Source organism: Poromitra crassiceps, assembly GCF_964638095.1.
Source record: "Poromitra crassiceps genome assembly, chromosome: 10".
Classification (NCBI taxonomy): Eukaryota; Metazoa; Chordata; class Actinopteri; order Beryciformes; family Melamphaidae; genus Poromitra; species Poromitra crassiceps.
The window spans coordinates 49,177,364-49,202,486 of NC_139631.1; the positions used below are offsets into that span (position 1 = coordinate 49,177,364).

A 25,123-nucleotide genomic window follows, 5' to 3' on the forward strand; every position below is an offset into this window, starting at 1 on the left:
TTTCATAATGTATGCCCATCAATTGTGAAGGTGTTCATGAAAGAGCTGGGTCTTGAGTCTGTTCTTAAAGATAGAGACTCAGCAGATCGGATGGAGTTTGGTAAGTCGTTCCACCACCGGGGACCTACAGAGGAGAAGAGTCTAGCTAGTGACTTAGGGCCCTTTAGTGGCGCAAGTGCCAGGAGCCTTTCATTGGCAGAGCGTAGTGAGCGGGAGGGGGTGTAGACCTGAATGAGGGAGTTCAGGTAGGTAGGAGGGGGTGTAGACCTGAATGCGGGAGTTCAGGTAGGCAGGAGGGAGTGTAGACCTGAATGAGGGAGTTCAGGTAGGCAGGAGGGAGTGTAGACCTGAATGAGGGAGTTCAGGTAGGCAGGAGGGGGTGTAGACCTGAATGAGGGAGTTCAGGTAGGCAGGAGGGGGTGCAGACCTGAATGAGAGAGTTCAGGTAGGCAGGAGGGGGTGCAGACCTGAATGAGGGAGTTCAGGTAGGCAGGAGGGGTGCAGACCTGAATGAGAGAGTTCAGGTAGGCAGGAGGGGGTGTAGACCTGAATGAGGGAGTTCAGGGAGGCAGGAGGGGGTGTAGACCTGAATGAGGGAGTTCAGGTAGGCAGGAGGGAGTGTAGAGTTGAATGAGGGAGTCCAGGTAGGCAGGTGCTGTTTTTGTTGCAGTTTTGTAAGCGAGTGTCAAGGCTTTGAATTTGATATGGACAGCAGCCACTGGGAGCCAGTGGAGGGAAATGAGCAGCGGTGTAACATGTGTTCTTTTGGGCTGGTTGAAGATCAGACACGCCGCCACGTTCTGGATCATCTGCAGAGGTTTGAAGGTGCATGCAGGGAGGCCTGCCAGTAGGGAGTTGCAGTAGTCAATGCGTGATAACACAAGAACCAGGAGTTGTGCTGCGTGCTCAGACAGGTAGGGTCTAATTTTCCTGATGTTGTTCAGGGTAAATCGACACGACCGAGTGATTGAGGCCACGTGGACCTTGAGGGATAGTTGATCATCAAAGAGAAGTTAAAGGGGGACTTACCCCACCCCCCAGATTTCTGGCAAAACAGTATTCTACTTGATTTGAAAACTCTGCAGGCAAGATGGCCGCCTATACTCCCTTCTGTACCCTGGCAGAATTCCTAGCCCATAAACTAACATAACTTGGCCAATAAGTATGTAACATACAAAATAAAACAAACAGTAATGTCTTTATTTGTTGTAGAATGCAGAGGATATGTAACTGTTTAGTTAAACTCGCATTCCAGGAATATTGTATTTACTGCGCTGCTCTAAACATAATGTAAATGGCGCGTGAGAGCAGAGAGCCTGTTCGTCCTGGAACCCACTTGCTTTGCACGAGAACACAATCTATTTGGGGGTGGAACACGCCAGGATTGGCCAACCTCAACGCCAGTGCCCAGAACTGTCAAATAAAATCATCGACACCTCCCAGTATTTTCAGTGTATCAGAGATAGATAGATAGATAGATAGAGAACGCTATAAATATAGCCACGTTATAAACAACAAACTAACGCTGGTGATCCGTATGGAAACAGTGTTACTCGAAATGGTTAAAAGTTACATCAATTTGGTCATTCAGTGGCGTTTTACTGCCATGTAACATAACCAACTAGCCGCTAACATTACGCTAACGCGCTAGTACGGGTCCATTGGAGTGAATGGAGGAGATGTTGCAACCCAACTCTCCTGGTGTGAACTACAGTAATGATCACATGAAAAAAAAACATTTTTCACAAGAGTGGGAAAGGGCACACGCAAATACCACCGTGACGCAACGTTGTACCAAATCGGCCTTTCATTTGAGGGCACAAAGAAAAGCAGGTTTGAACCCATAGAGGGCACTTATGCTGCTGAAATGATAGGAGTTTGTGAAATTGTAACAGATTGGTCTCAAATGTGGAGTTTTGACCACAATCCTTCACATACCACCCCAAAAGCCATATATATATTGGTTAAAAGCTGAAAAAAAGTGTTTTGGGGGTAAGTTACACTCTACACTCTACACTTTAATCTGAAGGTGGCGTTCTTTCATCCAGGCAGAGATATCTGCAAGGCATGATGAGATCCGCGCTGAGACCATGGGGTCATCAGGCGGGAATGATAGGAAGAGCTGAGTATTGTCAGCATGACAGTGATATGAGAAGCCATGGGAGCGGATGATTGCACCAAGTAAGGCGGTATAGATTGAGAAGAGAAGGGGACCGAGCACTGACCCTTGAGGCACCCCTGTGGATAAGTTGTACGGCTTGGACACCTTCCCCCCTCCAAGACACTCTGAAAGATCTCCCTGAAATTTAGGACCTGCACCAGCAGAGGGCAGATCCTGAGATAAATGGTAAATGGCCTGCATTTATATAGCGCTTTTATCCAAAGTGCTTTACAATCAGTAGGTACATTCGCCCATTCATACACCGATGGCGGCAGGTTACCACGCAGGGTGCTGGCACACCATCAGGAGCAATTTGGGGTTCAGTATCTTGCCCAGGGACACTTTGACATGCAGACTGGAGGAGCCGGGAATCGAACCACTGACCTCTTTCATCCAAAGCGATTAGTGACGACCCGCTCTACCTCCTGAGCTACAGCCGCCCCGAGATACCAAGCTCAGATGGTGTGGAGAGGAGGATTTGGTGGTTAACTGTGTCAAAGGCAGCTGACAGATCTAGCAGCAATAAAGCCGAGGACTGACAAGCAGCTCTAGCCAAACGCAGTGACTCCATTACTGACAGGAGTGCAGTCTCCATAGAGTGACCCTGCCAGACTGATTTGGGTCATGCAGATTGTTCTCAGAAAGGAATTCAGAGATGGGAAAAGACCGTACGCTCAAGTATTTTTGATAGGAAGGGTAGGAGTGAAACTGGTCTGTAGTTTTCAACCTGGGCAGGGTTGAGTGTAGGTTTTTTGAGCAGTCGGGTGACTTGTGCTTGTTTGAATGCAGTGGGGAACACACCTGTAGTGAGCGAGCAGTTGATGATGTGTGTGACTGCAGGAATAATTGCGGGGGAAATGGACTGGAGAAGGTTGGAGACTTCCTCCTCGGCCAGAGGGGAGAATGAGGTGAGTGAGGCACTGTTAGCTGGCAGCGGTAGACAGAGTTGGTCAGGCTCTGAGAACTGGTTACTGATGGCGGAAACCTTATCAGTAAAGTATGAGGCGAACATGTCTGGAGTAAGCAAAGTGGAGGAAGGAGGAGGAGGCGGATTCAGGAGTGAGTTAAAAGCAGAAAACATTTTTCGAGCATCAGTGGCTCTACAGATCTTGTTCTGATAGTAAGTGGTCTTAGCTGTTTTTAACCTGGAGGAGAATGATGCAAGGAGAGACTGATAATCACTCAGGTCAGTGGGGTCTCTAAATGTTCGCCATTTTCTCTCTGCTGCTCTGAGCCCCGCCCTTTGCTCCCGGATGACATCAGTGAGCCATGGACTGGGGGGGTCCACCCGCTATGCCGACCACCCGCAGTGCCGACAGCCCGCAATGCCAACGTTAGGTTTAGATGTGGGGGGTGGGAGAGATTAGGTTTAGGGTCTGGGGGAGGTTAGGTTTAGGCGTGGGGGGTGGGGTGGGAGAGGTTAGGTTTAGGGTTAGGGTCTGCGGGAGGTTAGGTTTAGGCATGGGGGGTGGGAGAGGTTAGGTTTAGGCGTGGGGGGTGGGAGAGGTTAGGTTTAGGCGTGGGGGGTGGGAGAGGTTAGCTCCAGCTGGTCCCCCGACACCGCCTCGCTCAGATGGTTCTGCTTGTGGGCTATCGGCATTGCGGTCTGTCAGCACATAGACGCGGCACTGGACTGGGGGGTTGTTGCGAGCAGGTTTGGATGTTAGAGGGCAGAGATTGAGAAAGGAGGCTAGTGAGGAGCCAAGTGTGTGTGTAGCCTCATTGACAGAGCAGAATTGATTAAGTGTGCATTCATTAAGTGACCTCATTTCTTGTCGACTGATAGCACAACATGTATGAAGAGACTGGTAGTTTTAGCCTTCAGCTTTCTGTAGTCTGATAGCACTACAGGTATGAAGAGACTGGTAGCTTTGTACTTCAAAGTGTTTTCTGAAAACTGTGCTAAAAATGCATTTATGCTTCTTAAGTCATAAAGGTGGTCCACATTTTTGAAGATTATCCTGCTGAACAAAAATGTCGGTAACACTTTATTTTAAGGTACACTTATTAACCACTAACTAGCTGCTTATTAGCATGCATATTAGTAGCATATTAGCGGTTTATTAGCCGTTACAAAGCACTTATTAATGGCTTATTCTGCATGATCATATTCGACAACTAGTAGGCCATTAACTACGAGTTTTCCCTCAATAACCTCCTAATTACTGCTTATTGATAGTAAATAAGCAAGTTGTTGTGCATGAATTATGATCTTAATAGGCTTTGCTCAGTATGGGCATTATAAGGTGGTAATACCACAACAATAGTTATTCTTTGTTAATAACTCTTAATAAATATGGTCTATTCCCATTTAAGAAAACACAAAACTACAAGTGTTACTAGTGTCCAATTAACTCCAAACTAAGTCTTTATAACTCAGAATATGTTCCCCAATCTAAAGTGAGGTCTTATTCATAAATAATTCACTAGTAGTTTGACACTTATTAACCCAAACAGGTTCCCTAATCTAAAGTTGCCTCCTCTTCATAGTTAGTAAGTCGACTACAACACAAAACTACTACAATTAACAGAAACTATTTGGTATATGGTTACACCTTGAAAGTTTGTTAGGTCTGTGATTCAAATGTCTATTCCCATTCAGTGGTAGAAGTACAAAGTCAACACAAGTAGAAATATCTCCTTTTTAATGGACCACTTTTTAAAACATTACAGAACGATTTATAGATACTGACAAGAGCTTTTAGGTGTAAAGGATCACGCAGATTGAAACCATTTACAGTAGCACCTTAAATACCATATCTGATGACAGGCCAGGCAGCAGCACAAGAGACTACATTCTATACTAGCCTGCATCGTCAGGCATAGGGCATGGGATAGTAAACAGTTACTGACAAGACTAAAAGTCTATATAAAGTGCCACAATATAATACAATTATTGAAATCATGAATCATATCTACAGTATACCAATATTAAACAAACGTATAACTGCACAAAAATCTAACCTACAGGTCAATATGAACTTGCTCTCTAACTACAACCACCCACGTGTCTTCAGGCTAGGCCTGATCTCAGGGTTCTGGTGGGCACTGGCTCTCCTTAGTTCAGTGACAAGAGATTCTGTGAAAACCCTGCAGGTACGCTACCACTCCAAAGTTTTGAGATACCACAATTCTCCTAATTTAAACCATTTTCCACATTTTAGAACAGTAAATACATAAAAGAAATACATTGCTAGCATTTAAGCAGAAGACTTTAGATGAAAATGGCTTTAAGATAATGAAAAACGGTAGATTCAATGTGTCAATTTTTTTGACTGGTAGTCAACTTGCTATCTGCAACTACATTTCACACAGGCTTCATACGGGATATTTTTTTCCTGATGTCATGTAAAAGCATGCCAAGTGGTCCATTTATGTGCTGGTTTCCACGCCAGTACTGTAAGTCCACTCAATTACATCCAAGTGATCTTTCAACATACTTTCTGTGCGGTTCCCTCTTAGTCTCCAGATTGTTGACTTGCAAACCCCCCAAAGTCTCTCCAGGTTCTGTGTATGTGCACCAGTAACAGGGTCAACAAAAAAATCTTGATGGTTGACGGTCAGGTGATTGTACCCTTCGTCCTGAAGACGGCGGTAAGACCTCCATCCATCTGAGATGATTGAGCTTCCCCGCCGAACATGCTTCTTTATAAGGGGCATGAGATGCCTGGCTGAACGGCGCTGCACAATCTTAAGAATGGGTCTCCGCCTGTCGTCCTTGACGCCTAGCATTCCAAACACCCAGGTACTCCTGTTGCTTGCCCGTCCTCTGTTGTACTGAAATTCACAAGAAGCAAATATGTTAAAACGAGCACAGTGACACCCACCCACAATAAAAGTTTCTGCAATCAACGTGGAAAATAGCAGATAATATATCAGGGGTAAAAAATGTAGGAGTTCTCTCTAGCTTCGAGGAGTGGTGCAGGTTTACAAATACTGAACTGTCCTGGAGAGGACATTCCCCATTCATGGCACCAATGTATCTTATTCCAAAATGCACCAGTTACTTCTCACAGATAATGATACTGGAATAACTTTCCAAACGGCAAAGTGAAGTGTGGAACATGACAGAAAAAATAGTACTTTGTGGTATGGGTAAACCATGTCATATTTCAAAAGTGGGAAAGAGGAAAATATTCTACATTTCATTAATGTAGAATGAAGACAGTCTAGGCCAGGGGGGGGGGCACATTAGAAACCCAGCTTGTCGCCCGGGGCCAATGCCATAACCTCTAATTTTATCACTTGATTAAATTATAGAAAACATCCCGTGCACTAATTCAGGAAGAAGCACACTCACAACACATAAGTGTTTCCAAATAAAAAGCCAAGATGAGCCAGACAGAACCACCATCTGGCCCCCGGGACGCATAATGCCAAGGTCTGGTCTAGGCTAAAACATGGATAACTGCATTGAATGAGCACACTAGCATGGTTCTCCATAATGTCCTTATTTCACATGATTACCTGCATTTGTCTTTCTGCAGTTCATTGTAGACTAAACTGAGGATCCCCAAATGAAACACTATTAGTATACAATTGTTTTAACTGATTATCAATCCTCTTTGAGGATGAATACATTGTTTGAATGGATTTTGAATTAATGGATAGATGGAGGGTGGGTGGATCGATCAATGAATGAATGAGCGAGTAAAAAAGAACAGCAGTGAATTGCTCCTGCAACCTAAACATTTTATATTCAATTGAAAGTGTGTCTATTAAATGTGTGCATATTGTCTCAGTGGTTCTCAAAGTGGGGTTAGGGGTCCTTGAGAGGGTTTCCAGGGAGTCCCCAGTAAAAAGGGGGGTAATTATTTTCACTATAATTCCATCCATAAGTAACGCAAAAGACAGAATGTAGGACTGTTTTTAAGTTAAGTTATCCTTTATTTATCCCCATGGGGAAATTCATCCTCTGCATTTGACCCATCCTCTACTAGGAACCTTCCTAGAACTAGGAGCAGTGGGCAGCCACAGTGCAGCGCCCGGGGACCAACTCCAGTTATTTTGCCAGTGCCTTGGTCAGGGGCACTGACAGGAGTATTAACCCTTGCAAATAAGGTCTGTGGTCAAATTTTTGTCAGTTTAGGGGTCCTTGACATGAAAAAGTTTGAGAACTACTGCTCTAGATTATGTATTGGACATCAATGTAACATTCTACATACCTTTCTCTTATGGCCAAATTTGCTTTCATCTATCAGAACAAGTTCTCTTCTCCTTCCAACAGTCTGCTTGCCTCTTCTTCTCATTCTTTTCATTGCAGATTTGCAAACCCTTCGTAACTTGTCTGCAAGTTTAGTCAGAGTTGCAGAGCTCAGAGTGATCCCTTCCTGCAGCATGTCCACTTGGGCAAATCTGTAATAGATCAACCAAATAATTTTTCGATTACACAATTTAGGAGTAGGGGTTGAAGTCAATATCTTAAGTTGTCATTGGTCTCTCCAACAACATGATAACCACAATTTCTCATTTGCAGACACAGAAATAAACACAGGCTGTGGAAAGACTGCTTTTAAGGCAGGAAAATCATTTTAACACCCCCACCTAAGCTACTGGCTTCTGTAGGGAGATTATTATATCTTCGGATCTGCAATCGGACGTCGGAGACTAGTAGGAGAGCGATTTCAACGCTCAACAATGTAAAATGACTCACCTGTAGATTAAATGCATCCACGTTTGCAGGTGAACATGAGAATTCTCAAACATGGAGCCAGACCGGATGGACCTTGAGACCGATGTCCCTTTGTGACATGAATCTCGGCATAGCCTGATGATTAAATACAGAGGTTTATTCATAAGATAAAAATGTGATGTAGAGATGGAGACAGATTAATTTGCATGAGACAAGGATTGGCCTTTATGCAATTCACTCCCCATAAGCACAACAGAACAGTTACATTTCTAAGCCTACTAGACAAGAATAATCTACATCTCATCTAACATATATCGCTATGCTATAATGTTATGATACCCGCAAAATATATACAGTAAATGAGGCACAGGCCTAGTTGTTCTACTCACCAGGCTGACTCCTTTTTGCCGTAGGGCAGTTTCAACTTCATAAAATGAAAGCAAGTGGGGCATTTCATTGCTTTTCGAAGTAGGCCTTGTTTCATTAACCACCTGTTGAACTTCTGGTTTTCTTTGGGGCACTGCCTAAAATGTATTCGGCTCAAAATCTCGTAACGCGACATCATGTCGATTTATATATTTTTCTTTAATCTGATGTGCGACCAGGGTTCCTCTGCTCAGTCAGACAGACTCAGGAAATGAAAAAGGCGGAAAAGCACAGTATAATGATTGACATAGCGATCCACCAATCCGTGTTAGCATCCGTCAACTTGGGCCAGCCGATGCTACGCTGTGATTGGCCAATCAGCGTTAGAGGGATGGGACTTGGATGCATTCATCCAATCATTGACTGTTCCTATGCTATCAACTTCCGTATTTGCTGTCTTGGCACCAGCGAGAGTGAACACCTGAACACCGTCCGACCTGAGCGCTGAGAAGAGTTATTCAACTTTGCTAACTTTGTGCATCAACAATGGTAAGTTCATGTTCAGTTGTACTCGGAAAAACCTTTGACATGGAAAACTACAATTGAATTCACCTTGGAATTCCAAGTAGGAAACTCGGGCAACATCCACCAAGCCCGAGTTTCCCTAGCTTACACACCTGGCATGACAGCGGGCCTTTTCATCCATTGTTACGTCACGTAGTGTTTGTGTTGTGAAACGAGCTGACCCCATTATCTGAAAATAGCTTCTGTTCGAGTAACAACCAATTTCCCCTATGCTAGTCTTGCTTGCCAGATTCTCCACACTTCGTTTTGCGCTGTACAAGCGTTCATGAGCCCACCCCTATGCGGCTAACGTTAGTGTAATAGCCCCGATCTTTTAACCATGCAAACCCAGTCTGCTAACTTGCTCCCTCGGCTAACTGGGGATAGGTACAGGTAGGCGATAGGCAACATTCAGTAGCCCCCCCCCCCCTCAAAGTAGCCTAAATCTTCACTCTATCCAGGTAACTCAACCGTGTTCACGTCCATGCGCCTGGGGTCTGAAGTGGGTGCATGAGCTCAAACAAAGGCATGCACATGCGCTGCATAGACGGTAATCCTCTCAAGTGTTCCCTACGCACCTGGACTCCATGGAGGGGTTCAACAGAGCAGTTGAGATCCAGATGAAGAGCGCATGCAGCGCATGGATGAGCATTTGATTTTGTGCACCCACTTCAGACCGGCTGTGCGTGGACATGCAGTGTTTTTTTTTTTACATTTGAAAGTTGGTCACAATTCACTTGAGTAGTTTTGGAGAATACTGTCACTATGTTTCCCTGGGAAAATTCACGAAGGATTTTTGGACCAAAAAAAAACGTCATCCGACCTTCTACCGGCATGGGGGTAGATAATGACTCAATCTTATGGTCTTGGGAGTCCACATTGCTGTTATTAGGCCCACACGGCCATTATTTTGTCAAATAAAAGCGGATATTCATAGCTTCCATGTTGAAGTTAGGCTACTAAATGATAAATGGACATACTTATCTGACAGATTAGGATTTAATTTGACAGATTAAGTTGAGCACATGACAGATTCATTGGATGATGACAAGCTGTATAACCGATGTGGTCGGTGTTGATGAGGGAAACTACACCAGTGTCAATTGTACCACCATGACAACACTATTCATGAGGAGTTCAATATGATTATATTTTGTCAGTTGATCCAATGTGAGAGGGGAAGTGGAGAATAGCTTTTTTTTGCTTTCTAGATCTCCTGCCACTATATGGCGAATCAGGTCTCAAAAGTCCTTGCAGGTCATCAAGTTAAGGCACATGCCATAATAAGCCATATAATAATCACAACGGCCTGGGTTTAAATCTGGCCCACGACCTTTGTTGCATGTCATCCCCCCAATCTCTCTCTCCCTCATGTTTCTTGTCAATACTGTAAATCATAATCTTTATGCTAATCTGCTCTCAAACTCTTTTTTTTAAAGCATCAATCTCCAAACTGGAGTTCCTAGAAGCCAAGATCGAATGGCAAGAGAGAATGATAAAGGATCTTGAACAAGAGCGCAACTTCCTACGCGAGCAAGTCACGGGGGGGAAGAAGTCAAGTGAGTAATTTGAGAGCAACTTATTTGCAAAATATAATTGTAGTGAAGGATGTCTTTTCATAACAAGCTTATCAATGTCTCATCTATCCTCTAATTAAAGGATGGGTTTACCGATGGAGAATATGAATATATATTAATTCTTAAAAAATCTTAAATTTCGAATCCGTTGAAATTTTGGGCCAGGTGACGCGTTTCGCGTCGAAACGCGTCACCTGGCCCATTTTTTTTTTCTCTGGCTGTGAACAAGCAATTTCAAAAATTTCAACGGATTCGAAATTTAAGATTTTTTAAGAATTAATATATATTCATATTCCCCATCGGTAAACCCATCCTTTAAAGCTCAAGCAAAAGTATCTACTTTGCAAGACGACGAAGATGATGGCGACATGGAGCGAGATTACTTTGCCCCATCTTCTCCAAACATCAGTGAGTCCTCAGGCAGTGATGTCGTCATACCAAGATGGAAGCCACCACATCGCACACGGTCACCTGCATCTGCAACTGTGTCTGGGCTTGGGCGAGCGAGAGGTAAGAATGCCATTACTTGAACTCCCTGCTTCGTAAACAAATGGATGTCATTAAAAGTATTAATTGGTAAAAAGCAAAAAGATAAGCCAAAAGTATACAGCTCTTCGCTTGTACATTCAGAATGAACTAGGGTAGTGGTTCTCAAACGTTTTGGGCTTCACTACCCCCTTTCCCCGATTTTTCAATCCAAGTACCCCCTTAACTCATCTACAACATTTTGCCATCATTTCCCATCATGTCTGCTGGACTCAGTAGTAAATACATAAATAAATGAATATAGAGATAGATAGATAGAGATAGTTGTAGTTCATGTTTTAAATCTTATTATGTAAAAATATATTTTCAAAAACCCCAATATGATCATGATGTATTCATACAATTTTCCTTTTCCCCTTTCTCCCAACTCCCCCCTGTAGTACCTCCATGTACCCCCATTTGAGAAACATGGTACTCGGGATGGGACGATATATCAAAACTTCAATATGTCACAAAACAAAAATTTGACAATGTATAATATATCATGGGTCAGAAAATGAATGCAAATATTAGCTCCATTTTATCCTGCTGTACTAATCACAAGTTCTCTGTGCAAATAATTTAGTTTTTCACTCTAATGACATTTTGAAATTGTTTACATTCGAACTGCTAATGGGATCTCTAGAAAGAGTTGTCTCTCAGAAATAAACATAATTCTGAACAGTAAGCCTATAATAAATGGTAAATGGCCTGCATTTATATAGCGCTTTTATCCAAAGCGCTTTACAATCAGTAGGTACATTCACCCATTCAGACACCGATGGCGGCAGGCTACCACACAGGGTGCTTACACACCATCGGAAGCAATTTGGGGTTCAGTGTCTTGCCCAAGGACACTTCGACATGCAGACTGGAGGAGGCGGGAATCGAACCACCAACCTCTTTCATCCAAAGCGATTAGTGGACAACCCGCTCTACCTCCTGAGCTACAGACGCCCCATAATAATAATAAAAAATAATAAATAAATATTATTTTGAATAATAAATAATATAATAATAATTAATAAATATAATAATATATAATTTATGCTATAATATGCTTTATAATGACAGTTGTTGAGGCCAGTCTGAGCAATTTCAGCTGAGCATAAGACTTGGTCTGTACTCATCCCTCGTTTTTTTCTTCCCTCTCAGTCAAAGGGCCAGCTGAGGTCATCCGCAGATATGAAAAAGTCCTGAAAAGCTTCAAAAGTGTCCGCACGATGACTGAAGCCTTCAGGATCAATGGTGTGGATCGGGGAACTATCAAGATGACTGCTGCAGTTGCAGAGCTCAAGATTGTGGATCCCTCAACCTTCAACAGCCTGAAGTTTGATCCTGCAACTGAGACCCTGCTGTCTTTTGCTAAGAGGTGTGCAACCCACATTACCCCCGAGAAAAAGACCATTATAGAGGACATGAAAGCCAGGGGCCAACTCCTTCCCCTCCTAATGAAGTATTAAAATGCTAGTGAGTAGTGGGCTACTTTGTTCAGTGTTAAAAGTGAAAAAGTTAAAGTTATGTTGTACTGAAAGCAAGCTACAAAAGAGCAAGTTCCTGTTCTGTTTCCGGTTTTATGTTTGTTTTATCACTGGGATCCTTTTGTACGCAGCAAAAAAGCTCTGCCACATGAAAATTATAGAGCAAGTTTACATTGTGAAAGTTGGATCTTTGTACAGTTTTATACTAATTGTTCAGAGCAGCTGTGACCGATAAAGTGAAGAGCACATCTTTTGAATCACAAAGCAGCATAAATGGTCAAAAAGGGTCTAAACTTAATTGTAGCCCATGCAAAATATATTTTTTGTTTGTTTTGATTTTACCACACAGTGTATGTACCTCCAGTGTCACCAGAACCCTGAGATCAGGCCTAGCTTGAACACACGTGGGTTGTAGTTACAGAGCAAGTTCATATTGACCTGTATGTTTGATCTTTGTGCATTTGTAGATTGGCAAATTGCAATGATTTTATTTTTATTTTATTGTATTTTATGGCACTTTATGGCACTTTATATAGACTTTTAGTCTTGTCAGTAACTGTTTACTATCCCATGCCCTATGCCTGACGATGCAGGCTAGTATAGAATGTAGTCTCTTGTGCTGCTGCCTGGCCTGTCATCAGAGATGGTATTTAAGGTGCTACTGTAAATGGTTTCAATCTGCGTGATCCTTTACACCTAAAAGCTCTTGTCAGTATCTATAAATCGTTCTGTAATGTTTTAAAAAGTGGTCCATTAAAAAGGAGATATTTCTACTTGTGTTGACTTTGTACTTCTACCACTGAATGGGAATAGACATTTGAATCACAGACCTAACAAACTTTCAAGGTGTAACCATACCAAATAGTTTCTGTTAATTGTAGTAGTTTTGTGTTGTAGTTGACTTACTAACTATGAAGAGGAGGCAACTTTAGATTAGGGAACCTGTTTGGGTTAATAAGTGTCAAACTACTAGTGAATTATTTATGAATAAGACCTCACTTTAGATTGGGGAACATATTCTGAGTTATAAAGACTTAGTTTGGAGTTAATTGGACACTAGTAACACTTGTAGTTTTGTGTTTTCTTAAATGGGAATAGACCATTTATTAAGAGTTATTAACAAAGAATAACTATTGTTGTGGTATTACCACCTTATAATGCCCATACTGAGCAAAGCCTATTAAGATCATAATTCATGCACAACAACTTGCTTATTTACTATCAATAAGCAGTAATTAGGAGGTTATTGAGGGAAAACTCGTAGTTAATGGCCTACTAGTTGTCGAATATGATCATGCAGAATAAGCCATTAATAAGTGCTTTGTAATGGCTAATAAACAGCTAATATGCTACTAATATGCATGCTAATAAGCAGCTAGTTAGTGGTTAATAAGTGTACCTTAAAATAAAGTGTTACCAAAATGTCCACTCATAAGCTAGTGTGTAGCCTGATAGCTTAAGAGATGCACTCACCATCCTGGCCTGCACGCTCTCAGCAGCGTCCGTCATGCCGTCCAAACAGCGACTGACCACAGGAAGAACTTTTCTCTCCGCCTCAGCTAACGAACGCATCGCTTCACCAACTCTCTCTATCCGCTTCTCCTCCATGTCCTGGATACGCTACACACACACACACAAACAAACACGCGCGCGCACACACACACACACACACACACACACACACACACACACACACACACACAAACAAACACGCACACACACACACACACACACACACACAGACCACTGATGATCTGGCCACTGTATTGTACTGTACTTCGTAGTACCAGTAGCCAGTCCCTCCATGAAATTGTGATTATGTGATTGCAATAATTAGTGCAAATTCAACCAATCCACAAAATATTTGTGGGAGCTTGCAATTTTTCAAAATTCCCAGCAAAAAAAACACATAAAACTTGGCAAATTTCCTTGCAATTTTTGAGAAAAGCTGCTGCAAAATCAAGCATTTTTTATCGCAACAACAACAATCATCATCATATATAAAAGGGAGGATGTGGGCTCTGTGTCTCTGTTTGTTTGTTTAAAGTTTTGTCCCACATTGTGATGTCACTGATGATGTCACAATGTCTATGCGATCATCAGTGATGTCACTGTAATTGTGATGTCACTGATGATGTCACAATGTATATGACATCATCAGTGATGTCACTGATGATGTTACATCTATGACATCCTCAGTGATGTCACTAATGATGTCACTCGAGCATTCCATGATGTGATCAGTGATGTTCACTCGAGCAATTGTGATGTCATCAGTGATGCGAAGTTGAGCAATTGTGTGCTGTGCATGCCAATGCGAGGGCGTATGTGAGGCCACGCAGCGGGCAAGCTGCAGGACGGGCGAGCCTAGGAATCAAGCGCGCATAGCACAAGAGATTTCTAGTTACTGTATGTATATATTAGGGGTGCACATAATCCTACCAAATTATTTTGGTACAGGACATCCGGTCCAGTACAGCTGTGTACCGAATTTTGGGAGGAAGAAGAGAGTTCCCCAAGTTCCTGCACGGACATTTTAAGTGGCGGACCGGCGTTTCCATACAAACAATGTGTACTTATGCGCTTACTGCTGGCTTTTCAGGCTTCTGATAACGAGGTGTTAAGAATAGGCCAGGGGCGCTTTTAGGATGACACCATTGGATGGGCTCAGCCCCCAAACAATGTATGCAGTGGACCCCCTATTTTTGAGGCCTATGCGGAAATTGCATTCTTTCCAAATGGCCAGTGGGGGTCGCAGCTTGTGTAGCACACTCCCGGGAACATCCATTCAACTATATGGGAAACGAGACAACTTCTCTCTCTGTCTATGTATTAAATAAACACTTTCCAAATTAGTGTATGGTCTGAAAAAACAATTTCAAGTATTTTTCATGCTCTAACGCGCTCCGTTTTCCAAATGATAGCCCCATTTCGAGGAAAATTGACGACAAACATCGGATAAAAAGAACAGTAATACTTCCGACCGGTAGAGGCAGCAATGTGCCGCAAGGCATCAGGTAGCAAGTATAGTTGAGCAAATTATTAGAAAATAGCGTTACTTTATGATATTTTAATAATGTTAGTAGACACATGTAACTATATAGATACCATACATCTAATGTCCATAACATGGCGGACCATTTAACGTTATTTATACCGTTAGATAAAGCCTTAAGCCTTCTCTGTATTCAGACCATTGGATTCAGCACAGAAAACGGAGTACGATAAGGTTTTAAATAGAGTCACGTTATAAACAACTAACCAACGCTGGGGGTCTGTATGGAAACAGTGTTACTCGAAATGGTTAAAAGTTAAATCAATTTGGTCATTCAGTGCCGTTTTACTGCAATGTAAAGTAAGTAGCGTTAGCAGCTACATTAGCCACAGTAGCTCACTCCCTCACTGCATCGACTCAGGCCAGGATGGCCGCCGTCGGGCACGATGTCGGATCTTCCACACGTCTCGTGCTTCCATCAGGGTCCGCAGCTCCCCAGTTGTTACAGCTCCGCAGTCCTCTTTTAGGGTGTTCACCATGGTCTTAATTGGTCTTCCTGGGTTCATCCTTCCATGAGTTGGTTCCCACAGAATGACTTGGCTAGCAGGCAGCTCAGGGTGTCTCGCGCAATGTCCAGCTAGCTGTAGTCGCCTGTCTCTTAATTTACTGGTGAGGGATGGTAAGTCATCATAGAGTTGCTTATTTGTGATGTGCTGTGACCAGCAGATGTTAAATGCCATTCGCAGCATCCGCGTGTAGCATCCATCTATAGATCTTGATGTGGCCTTGGAAAGGGTCCATGTCTCGCACCCATAGAGCAGTATGGTTTCTATGGTAGCGACAAAGATCCTTTTCTTGAGCCCCTGGGATACATTTGAGGTCCAGATCTTCTTGGTGTCGTTGAGCGCCTTCCATGCGAGTGGAAGTAGCTGACTACCCATAATGCATTACGGCGATAAGGGAGACAGAGCAAATTCGGAAACTCCCCCGGCAGCCGCTAGGGGCAGCCGCCCCTTCTTCTCGTACTTCCGTGTAGCATTAATCCATTCAACCAATCAAACGAAATCAAACAATATCCGGAAGTGAGCTTCATTTTGCTGTGTCAAAGTCAATGAGCTATGTTGGTCCATTATATATAGGTCAATGAGTGGACCGCAGACCCCCTGGGGGGGGGGTCCGGGGGCATGCCCCCAGCGATATTTTTTTTTACATTTTACAGTAAAAATGTATCAATCTGGTGCACTTTGAGATCAAAATGAAGAGACTAGATCTATGAAGAAAGCTTAATCAATTTATCAGATTCACTCTTCTTCTTCTTCTTCTTTTCTTCTTCTTCTGTGTGTACATCTTAGAACATACAGCTTCACAGTTCCTCTGTTCTCCACCTCCACACAAAATCAATAAAACAATAATCTAAGAGTGACTTGAGGTTAATGAGGTACCAAAGAAGTTAAAGGAATTCACTTTATAAACTGTATGGCAACCATGAATAAAGCTAACCTTCACACACAGCAAGCAACACTGCAACAGGCATATCAGTGGCTATTCTAAACACGATTTACTACGATTTAACACATTACCAAAATGGCTGGTCACTTAGCATTATGCTAGTGTGCATTTGCATATCAACAGACCCATTAACAAACAGCTAAGCACTAGTAGCCTAGTTTACACCTCAGCTCAGTAGCCCCACAATGATGATCACAGGTACCCAATACATTAATTCCCAACCATACAGGTCTATGGTGTTAGGTGTATAACAGTAGATTACTTTAGGTAGGAGAAAAGGTAGGAGAAAATAAAAAGCAAATGCTGATCTTTTCCAACCATTAGGCTACGTTTAATAGCGCCACAATAGCCCTCTCCATTTCCCTCGTCGGGGAGTGTGCAGAGAGACACGGGGCATAGGGTACTGTCGGCATATAACGTTACTACCCAGCTCAACTTAACTGCCTCATCTCCTAGTAATAGCCAGTAACCTAGGCCTACAGCAAAAGTTAACTAGGTTGAAAATTCGATGTCTGGTTTTGTCACGAGTACAGCTGAAGTCCCTCTCTCCATCAAGCAGACAGTGATGGAAGCAATGTGCGTCACGGGGGAAATGACAAATGATGTCAGAAAAAAAATACATACTCTCATGAATTATTGAACTAAATTGGTCGGATTCAATGTATATACATTAATAGAAAGGAATAAAAAATAGCTGATAAAGAAAATATGTGCTGGTGGAACTAAATTCAACTTCAAATATTGCGGCATCACTCAGCGCGGCTCTCAGTACGCTGCATAATTACGCACACAGCAGCCCCGCAGCGGAGATGCACTAGAGTGCCCGAAAAGGAATAAGCATACCATAACAACATAGCATCAAAGCTGCAAAACATTTATGGCAGTAACACACATACACACTGTTCCTATTGTATTTGAGCCGCGTCAGCATTAATTGCACACTTTTTATAATGCCCTAGGTCTAATAACTGTTTGTTTTTTTGGTCGGGCTGAGTCGGTCTTGGGCTGAGTGTATGTGACAATGGCGGGCAAGTTGAGCTCAGTCCACGGTTGGGTTGGGTCAGGTTAGATTTTTTAGGACTGTTGAGAACTCTACATAACAGCCATCAAGAAAGGAGGACAGCACTCAAGTTGAATACATTTATTGCCACACAGACGTTTCGGGCAGCAGCCCTTCTTCAGCGTGTGAAATGGTAATGATACACAGGTGATTCACAGGTGGACATAAGCGCGTTTTATTTCATTTTCTATGCATGCCTCACATCTCAATATCTCTCCCGCTCTGCCCATATCTCTTTTCTCTCTCGCCCCCTCTCTTTCTCTCTCTGTCCCTCAGCGAGGAGGAAGCTGCTGACGTGACGCTGTGGCTTTTAAGGGGGATGGACATGATCACACCTACACAATATTTTGGGCATAAACACGCCTATATGAAGGTTTGCGCAGAGATGACGCCAAGCGCAGCGGGCCGACACGCCCACAATTAGGGCTTTGCATGGCGCTATTCGGGCGCAAAACGGGAGCTAACGCAAAATTACCGCCTTTGTGACGATAGAGCCCAACATCTCCTCTCTGTAAAAGATTACTCTCTCAAATAGCATATAGTAAGTGCCAACAGTAAGAACAGATCAATATAAAAAAAAATCCTTCAATATTAAAGTAAGACTATGGAGTGATTAATGTAGCAAATCGATTATAGTTGAAACAGTCACACATCTGTATCAAGAAATTTGTAGCTGTAGAAAATAGTAACAAATGTATATCAGTGAATTTGAAGTCAGAAAAATATGCTTTTGGAGTTGCAGATGTATAGATTTTTTTTCTCTCCCACAAACACAACAGTTACACCTTCTCAAATTCTTCATTACAGGTGCACAAAACCTATTCACCTAATCACAAATCAAGAAACCCATACACTCACATTCTTGCACCAAGTGCTGCACTGAATTTGTTGCAAAACACATTCACATACCTGTATCAAATAAGGCGAAGACAAGGGTAACATTTGTACATCTGCAGGTCAGGTTTTGAACACGTGCAACAAGAGTTGTACACTTTGGTGAAAATCTTCTCACAAATGTTTTTTTCTTGGATATATTTCTAACAGAAATACAACTCAATAACTACAACTGCTTGAATCTGCCGCTACGAGACTCAAATGTTGTTTTTTCGCTCACAAATTACAAGTTCCCTGCGCACAGCTTTTTGCTGAATTTTCACTTGTGGACTTAAGCTATGGTGTGAAGCCGGCCATCTCCGTGAATTGACCAACACTTTTTCACAATTTCACTTCCGGTTTAGTGATTTTGTCTCCAAAATAAAAGTACAATAAAGTTCAAATCTAATGACACTTGGCTGCCCAACCCAACCAAGGACTTCACTGCGCACGCGTTCACACACTGATTTCACTCACTGACTGACATCTTTTTTATAGTTTATATAGTTTATACTTTATTGTTTATATAGCTATATACTGTAATACATTATATCATTGGTATGGGAGATTCAACCATCATGGGAGAGAAATCTTCCATTCCTATGCAGATGACACGCAGATCTACCTGCAAACATCCCCTGACAAACACCTTGGCCTATCCCGAGCTGCTGAATGCCTCAAAGACATCCATCACTGGATGAGTGCCAACTCTGCAACTAAACGGCAGTAAAACCGAGGCCGTTCTCATTGGGACCCCTCTGCAAATACAATCAATCAATCAATCAGTTTAATACATGTCCCAGAAGGGCACTTTGGTTCACATCAGACAGTAGTGGATAATTACAACATCATTACTAGTTTGAGATTAGTAATAAAGGCACATTTCAGAATTGAGATACATTATTACTAGTTTTAAAGTAATAAAGGCACACTTCAATATTATACAATACATAAACATTTGTTGCATTATGTACAGATTCCAAAGGACCATCTGCTGCCTTCAGCCGGGTCGCCGCGTGCGCAGCGCCACCGTTACAAAAGGCTGCCATCACCCACATCACCATCTGTGGGCACTCCATCCCCCTTTCCTCACTCATAACTAACCTTGGTGTCACACTGGATTCATCACTATCTCTCGACGCACACATCAAATCCATCTGTCAAACCTCCTTTTTCCATCTGAAGAACATCTCCAAACTACGCCCCTCACTAAGCAAAACTGACGCAGAAAAACTGGTTCATTTCTTCATCAACTCCCGTTTAGATTATTGTAAATTCCCTATTCGCTGGCCTTCCATCCAAAACCATCCAGAGACTTCAGTATGTCCAAAACTGTGCCGCCCGGATTCTCACAAAAACACGCAAGTCAGAGCACATCACCCCAGTTCTGCACTCCCTTCACTGGCTCCCAGTTAACCACCGCATCACCTACAAACTTCTCCTGTTAACATACTGTACATGGCATTCATCATACTGCTCCAACCTACCTCCAAGAACTAGTCACCCCTCAATCCTCACTCTGGACACTCCGATCATGCAGCTCCAACCTCCTTTCTGTCCCTAGGACCAAACTGGCAAGCATGGGTGACCGTGCCTTCTCCTCACTGGGCCCCCGGCTGTGGAATCAGCTCCCAGGACCACTCAGGGTTACAGACTCTTTTGACGTTTTTAAATCAAAACTTAAAACCCACTTATTTATTTTAGCTTTCCCCTGGTCCTCCCTCTCTCTTTACACGTGTTATGTTTTTATCCTTTTATCTTTTTATTCTTTTAGTAGCTGTTTTTATATTTATATTTTTTTTATTTTTCCTTGTTTGATTGCTTGATTGCTTTTATGATGCATCTGTAAAGCACCTTGTGAAGTCCTTGGATGCTATATTTTGACCTGTCTGCTGCCTTCGATACAGTCAACCACCAAATCCTTCTTTCCACTCTGTCTGACCTCAGCATTTCAGGTTCTGCACTCTCCTGGTTTGCTTCCTATCTCTCGAACCGCTCATACCAGGTCTTATGGAGAGGGTCCCTCTCCAGATCCTGCCCTCTTACCACCGGTGTCTCCCAGGGCTCAGTCCTGGGCCCCTTACTTTTCCTTCTCTATATCAGATCTCTTGCCTATGTGATCTCTTCTCATGGCTTTTCTTATCACTGCTATGCTGATGACACCCAGCTTTTCCTTTCCTTCTCCCCCTCCGACACTCAAATCGAGGCTCGCATCTCTGCATGCCTCAACTCTCGTAATGGGACATTGTCACACGAACACCACAATACATGCATGCGGCCACAACACACTCATGCTGACGGTGGCCGGTGAAAAGTGTCCTCTGCATTTAACCCATCCAGGCATGTCCTTTCCTCCGGGGGCAGGCCAGGAGCAGTGGTCGCTTTCTCGTACAGCGCCCGGGGACCAACTTCGGTTGTTGTCGTCACTGGTCGGATGACGATGACGATCTGATCTTTTGCATGTTTTTAGTGGGGGGGTTATATACGGAGGAGCCCCCTGGGGGAGCACGGGGAGAACATGCAAACTCCACACAGAGAGAAAGGCCCTTATGACGAGATACCCCACCTGGGCAGTGGGCACTGAAGATATGGGGGGGAACACAACCACAGCGCCCACAGTGTCCCAGGCGAGAATCGAACTCAGGACCTTCTGACTGTGAGGCGACAGCTCTACCACTGAGCCACCGTGCTGTGACATTGGCGACTGGATGTCTGCCCACCACCTCAAGCTCAACCTTGGTGAGACAGAGCTACTCTTCCTCCCAGGGAAAGACTGCCCTCTCGCAGATCTCTCCATCTCCATTGACAACACCACTGTACTTCCCTCCCAAACAGCTAAGAACCTTGGGGTGATCCTTGACAACCAGCTGTCTTGCTCAGCCAACATAGCTGCGACAGCACGCTCCTGTAGGTTCTCCCTCTACAACATCCGCAAAATCCGTCCCTTTCTCACAAGAGAAGCGACTCAACTCCTGGTCCAGTCACTTATCATCTCTCGCCTGGACAACTGCAACGTGCTCCTGGCCGGCCTACCTGCCACCGACATCCGACCGCTTCATTGCACTGCAGCCCGTCTGGTATTCAACCAACCCAAATTCTCTCATGTCACTCCCCTCTTCCAGGACCTCCACTGGCTTCCCATCTCTGCTCGCATCAAATTCAAGACACTGGTACTGGCCTACAGGGCAGTACACCAGTCAGCTCCCCTGTACCTGATGTGATCTGAGATGTGATCTGAGATGGCTGATTTCAGATTATCCTATAGTCCGCTTTCTGTTTTATTGCACGTGTGTGCGCTTCAGATGTTTTCTTCTCACATTCTTTCTGTGTTCTTTCTTTTGTGTGCCATAAGCTCTGCCTATTTCGCCAATGTTTTGGAGTTTTATTGCAAAAATAATATCACGACTCGGGGTCTTGACCCCCAGGACCCCCAGGTTGAGAACCCCTGGTCTGGAGGAATGGACCAGCAGCTAGACATTTCTCTCTTTCATAATCTTTCACATTTAGCTTGGAATATCACTTTTATTAGTGTACACCTTTCACTCACTGGCCTTCTTCAGCAGAGGAGTGGACGGGGTGGGGGGGCCAGGGGGCCTGCATGGGCATGGGTGCGGCAGAGCTGGGGCTCATCAGCATGGCACTGTAAATGTTGGCTGCCACCATCAAGATGCAGAGCAGGATAGGCCCGATGATGGCACCCTCCACACCAAGATAGTACACTCCACCTGCCACTGCCAGACCTGTCAGATAGGGGTGCCCACCCCCGGAGATATCAGAGTAGATGGCTGTGTCTACAAAGTAGGTTGGAAGTAGATGGCAGACCAGCAGCAGCAGGGCCTTAATGCCCTCTCCCTGTGCCAACCACAGATCACACATGGCCGGCACCGCTGCCCAGTAGGTCCCCAACAACGGCACCGCTCCCAGGATGGCAGCCAACACAGACGGGATAAAAATGATATTGATGCCAAAGATCGTGTGCGTGAGCCAAGTGTAGAGGCCGTAGAAGCCAGCCTTCTTCAGAGAGGCATCAAACACCTGTCTGATGGCCTCCTCTACAGACTGCCCTATGATATCGGAGAAGGGTCCCGGCTGGGAGAGGGGTGTCAGGTTGAGGAGCCATTTGACAGGTTTGTAGTATTCTCTACTGGAACTCAGCAAATAGAAGAGAGTGGTCAGGAAGATCACCAGACTCCGGGCAAAGTTGAGCAGGGTTGTGCCGCTGTGGAACAAGACAGTGAGGAGCGTGGTCATCGTGGATATGAGAAGGCTGACGTTCCTACTCATTACCACCCACAGAGACTCCAGGATAGACATAAGGGTCTCAATATTCTCTTGTATGAAGGTAGCGATGTGCTGCCAGTGCAGTCCAGCTAGCCAGCTGTTCTGCCTCTGAACTGACAACTTCTTACCTTGGTGGTGGTGCCCATGGGTCACATTCTTAACAAAACAGGAGTGGTACAGTCTGTCCCAAAGCTCCAAAACCTGCTTCTCAATTGCCTTGTCTCCTAACATCTTATGGAGCTTTAGTGTTATCCATTCTCTGCCGTACTGATAGACATTAGTAGCAGCTGAGTTCAGAGCCTTCTGGACCACGCGGGCCTCTGGGAGCCAGTTGGCCAATTTTTGGTGTTTGGACACAGTCTCATTGATGAGGTTACTGGTTACATCAATGATGTGAATGCTCTCCTGATGAACCATATCAGTGAGCAGTAGAGCCATCAGCAGAGTTCCTGTGACCAGGAGGAAGATGACAAATATGCTGATGATTGTGTCCAGGGATCGCTCCAACCACAGTATCATCTTCGTATCGATGCGGAGCAGGAACTGAGCAAGGCCTTTGATTGGTCCAGGCAGCAGGGCTTCCTCTCGCTCACGCCCAAACTCCTCCAGCACCGCCCACCATGAAGCAAGCGTCCGCACGGCAAAGCTCTTCAGCCCAAAGTGGACCACCAGCTTCTTTATCATCCACACAGCCACAGGGATATGCAGCAGCTGTAGGACCCAGAGGTTGAGCCAGACCTGAACCAGTACTATGGCCCAGACTAGCAGCACAAAGTAGAGATCACTGGCCTTGTGGGAGCTCTTCTCTTGCTGGGAGAGACCAGCGGGCATCGGGAAAGAGCCCTGAGCAAACCCAGGTGTGACGGGGATGGAACCAGGCCCTACAGATTCTGCGCCATCTGCATTAGAGTTTACGTTGTATTCAGTTTTCATTCGCAGGTTGCCACAGACGGCCCTGTAGACAGTGTTAGAAGTGAACGAGAACACCTCTCCTTTGCCAGGGACCGGTGGTTTCTCGTGGGAGCCCAGGATGAGGAGTATAACCACAACCACAAGTATGGGCACTCTCCACGACCCGGTCAGAGACACCAGGTAGAAGAGCAGGATGCCCCATGCAGGAACAGACAGAGTCCTCAGGTAGTGCTCAGTACTGGGCCTCCACTTGAAGGCTACTGCCAGCATGTAGCCCATCACCGCTGTGGATACCCACACGGCGTGAAAGCAATCAAGTACGGCCCCGATTTTTCCACAGACGTACCCACAGATCACATGGGCAAGCATGCCAATGACGCTCCAGAACTGGTAGAGGATGTAAAGGAGCAGCGTGCCCACCCCGATCACTAGCAGCACCGTGAGCCTCTCCAGCACCAGCCTGCCCATCGCATCCACGCTGTGGTTCACACACCACACAGGCACCAGCAGGGTCCCCAGCACAACGGGTGTCCCAGTATCCTGCAGGCCGCTGAGCCAGGAGCGGCCGAGCTGGGCTAGGGAGTGCTTAAATGGGTAGAGGAAAGTGCCGCACAGCCCTGCCCAGAGCAGCGGGCGGAGGAAAGTCTCCAGTATGAAGTAAACTAGCACAGCCGCTCCGCAGCAGATAGCCACCATGATTATCGCCCCTGTGTTGTAGAAGGCCTGCTTGATGTTCTTGTCGAATTTGAGGGAGGAAGGCTGGTTGAGCTGCTGGCTCATCATGTCCACAGCCGGCTGGACGCTCTCGGAGGAGACGTAGTGCATTCGGTCAGTGTGCAATCTCTCCAGCCCCGCTGCTGCATCCTCCTGGTCTGCCATCTTCACTGTCTTCACTGATGTACTCATCGCTCCGTCGTCCAGGGAAAGAAGCTCCATGGCAGCACCAGTGCTCTATGACCTCACTGATGTTGTCAGAAGGTCCACGACATCATCAGTGGTCATTGTGACATCATGATGGTCATTCTGACTTCATCAGCGGTCATTGTGTCATCTTCTTCTTCTTCTGTGGTGTTTCATGGCAGTTGGCATCCTTTATGTTGCATTACTGCCTCCTTCTGGATTTATCCATATACTGTTTCTCTACATTCTGTCAATCCTCAGTTCCTCAACCTTGTGACATCATGATG

General features: G+C 44.6%; 2 protein-coding genes and 1 pseudogene across 3 annotated transcripts in view; 1 reads left to right on the forward strand and 2 right to left on the reverse strand.

The window, feature by feature from the left end:
* LOC310784498 (formin-binding protein 1-like) overlaps positions 1-25,123 on the reverse strand; it is a gene marked incomplete at both ends in the record, with an annotated part of 177,161 nt that overhangs the window by 98,631 nt on the left and 53,407 nt on the right. Inside the window, one exon of the mRNA XM_083645483.1 lies at positions 13,780-13,926. Coding sequence (XP_083501609.1) covers positions 13,780-13,926 — 147 coding nt within the window. The remainder of the gene's footprint in view (positions 1-13,779; positions 13,927-25,123) is intronic.
* On the forward strand, positions 3,019-12,288 carry LOC310783749 (uncharacterized protein; the record flags this gene model as incomplete). Its single annotated transcript, XM_083644659.1, has 3 exons — positions 3,019-3,220; positions 10,163-10,282; positions 11,981-12,288. The coding sequence occupies 3 exons, from the start codon at positions 3,019-3,021 to the stop codon at positions 12,286-12,288; spliced, it is 630 nt and encodes a 209-aa protein (XP_083500785.1).
* On the reverse strand, positions 22,287-24,872 carry LOC310783750 (transmembrane protein 245 pseudogene; annotated as a pseudogene). The gene has a single exon. The product of its transcript is annotated as a transmembrane protein 245 pseudogene (transcript).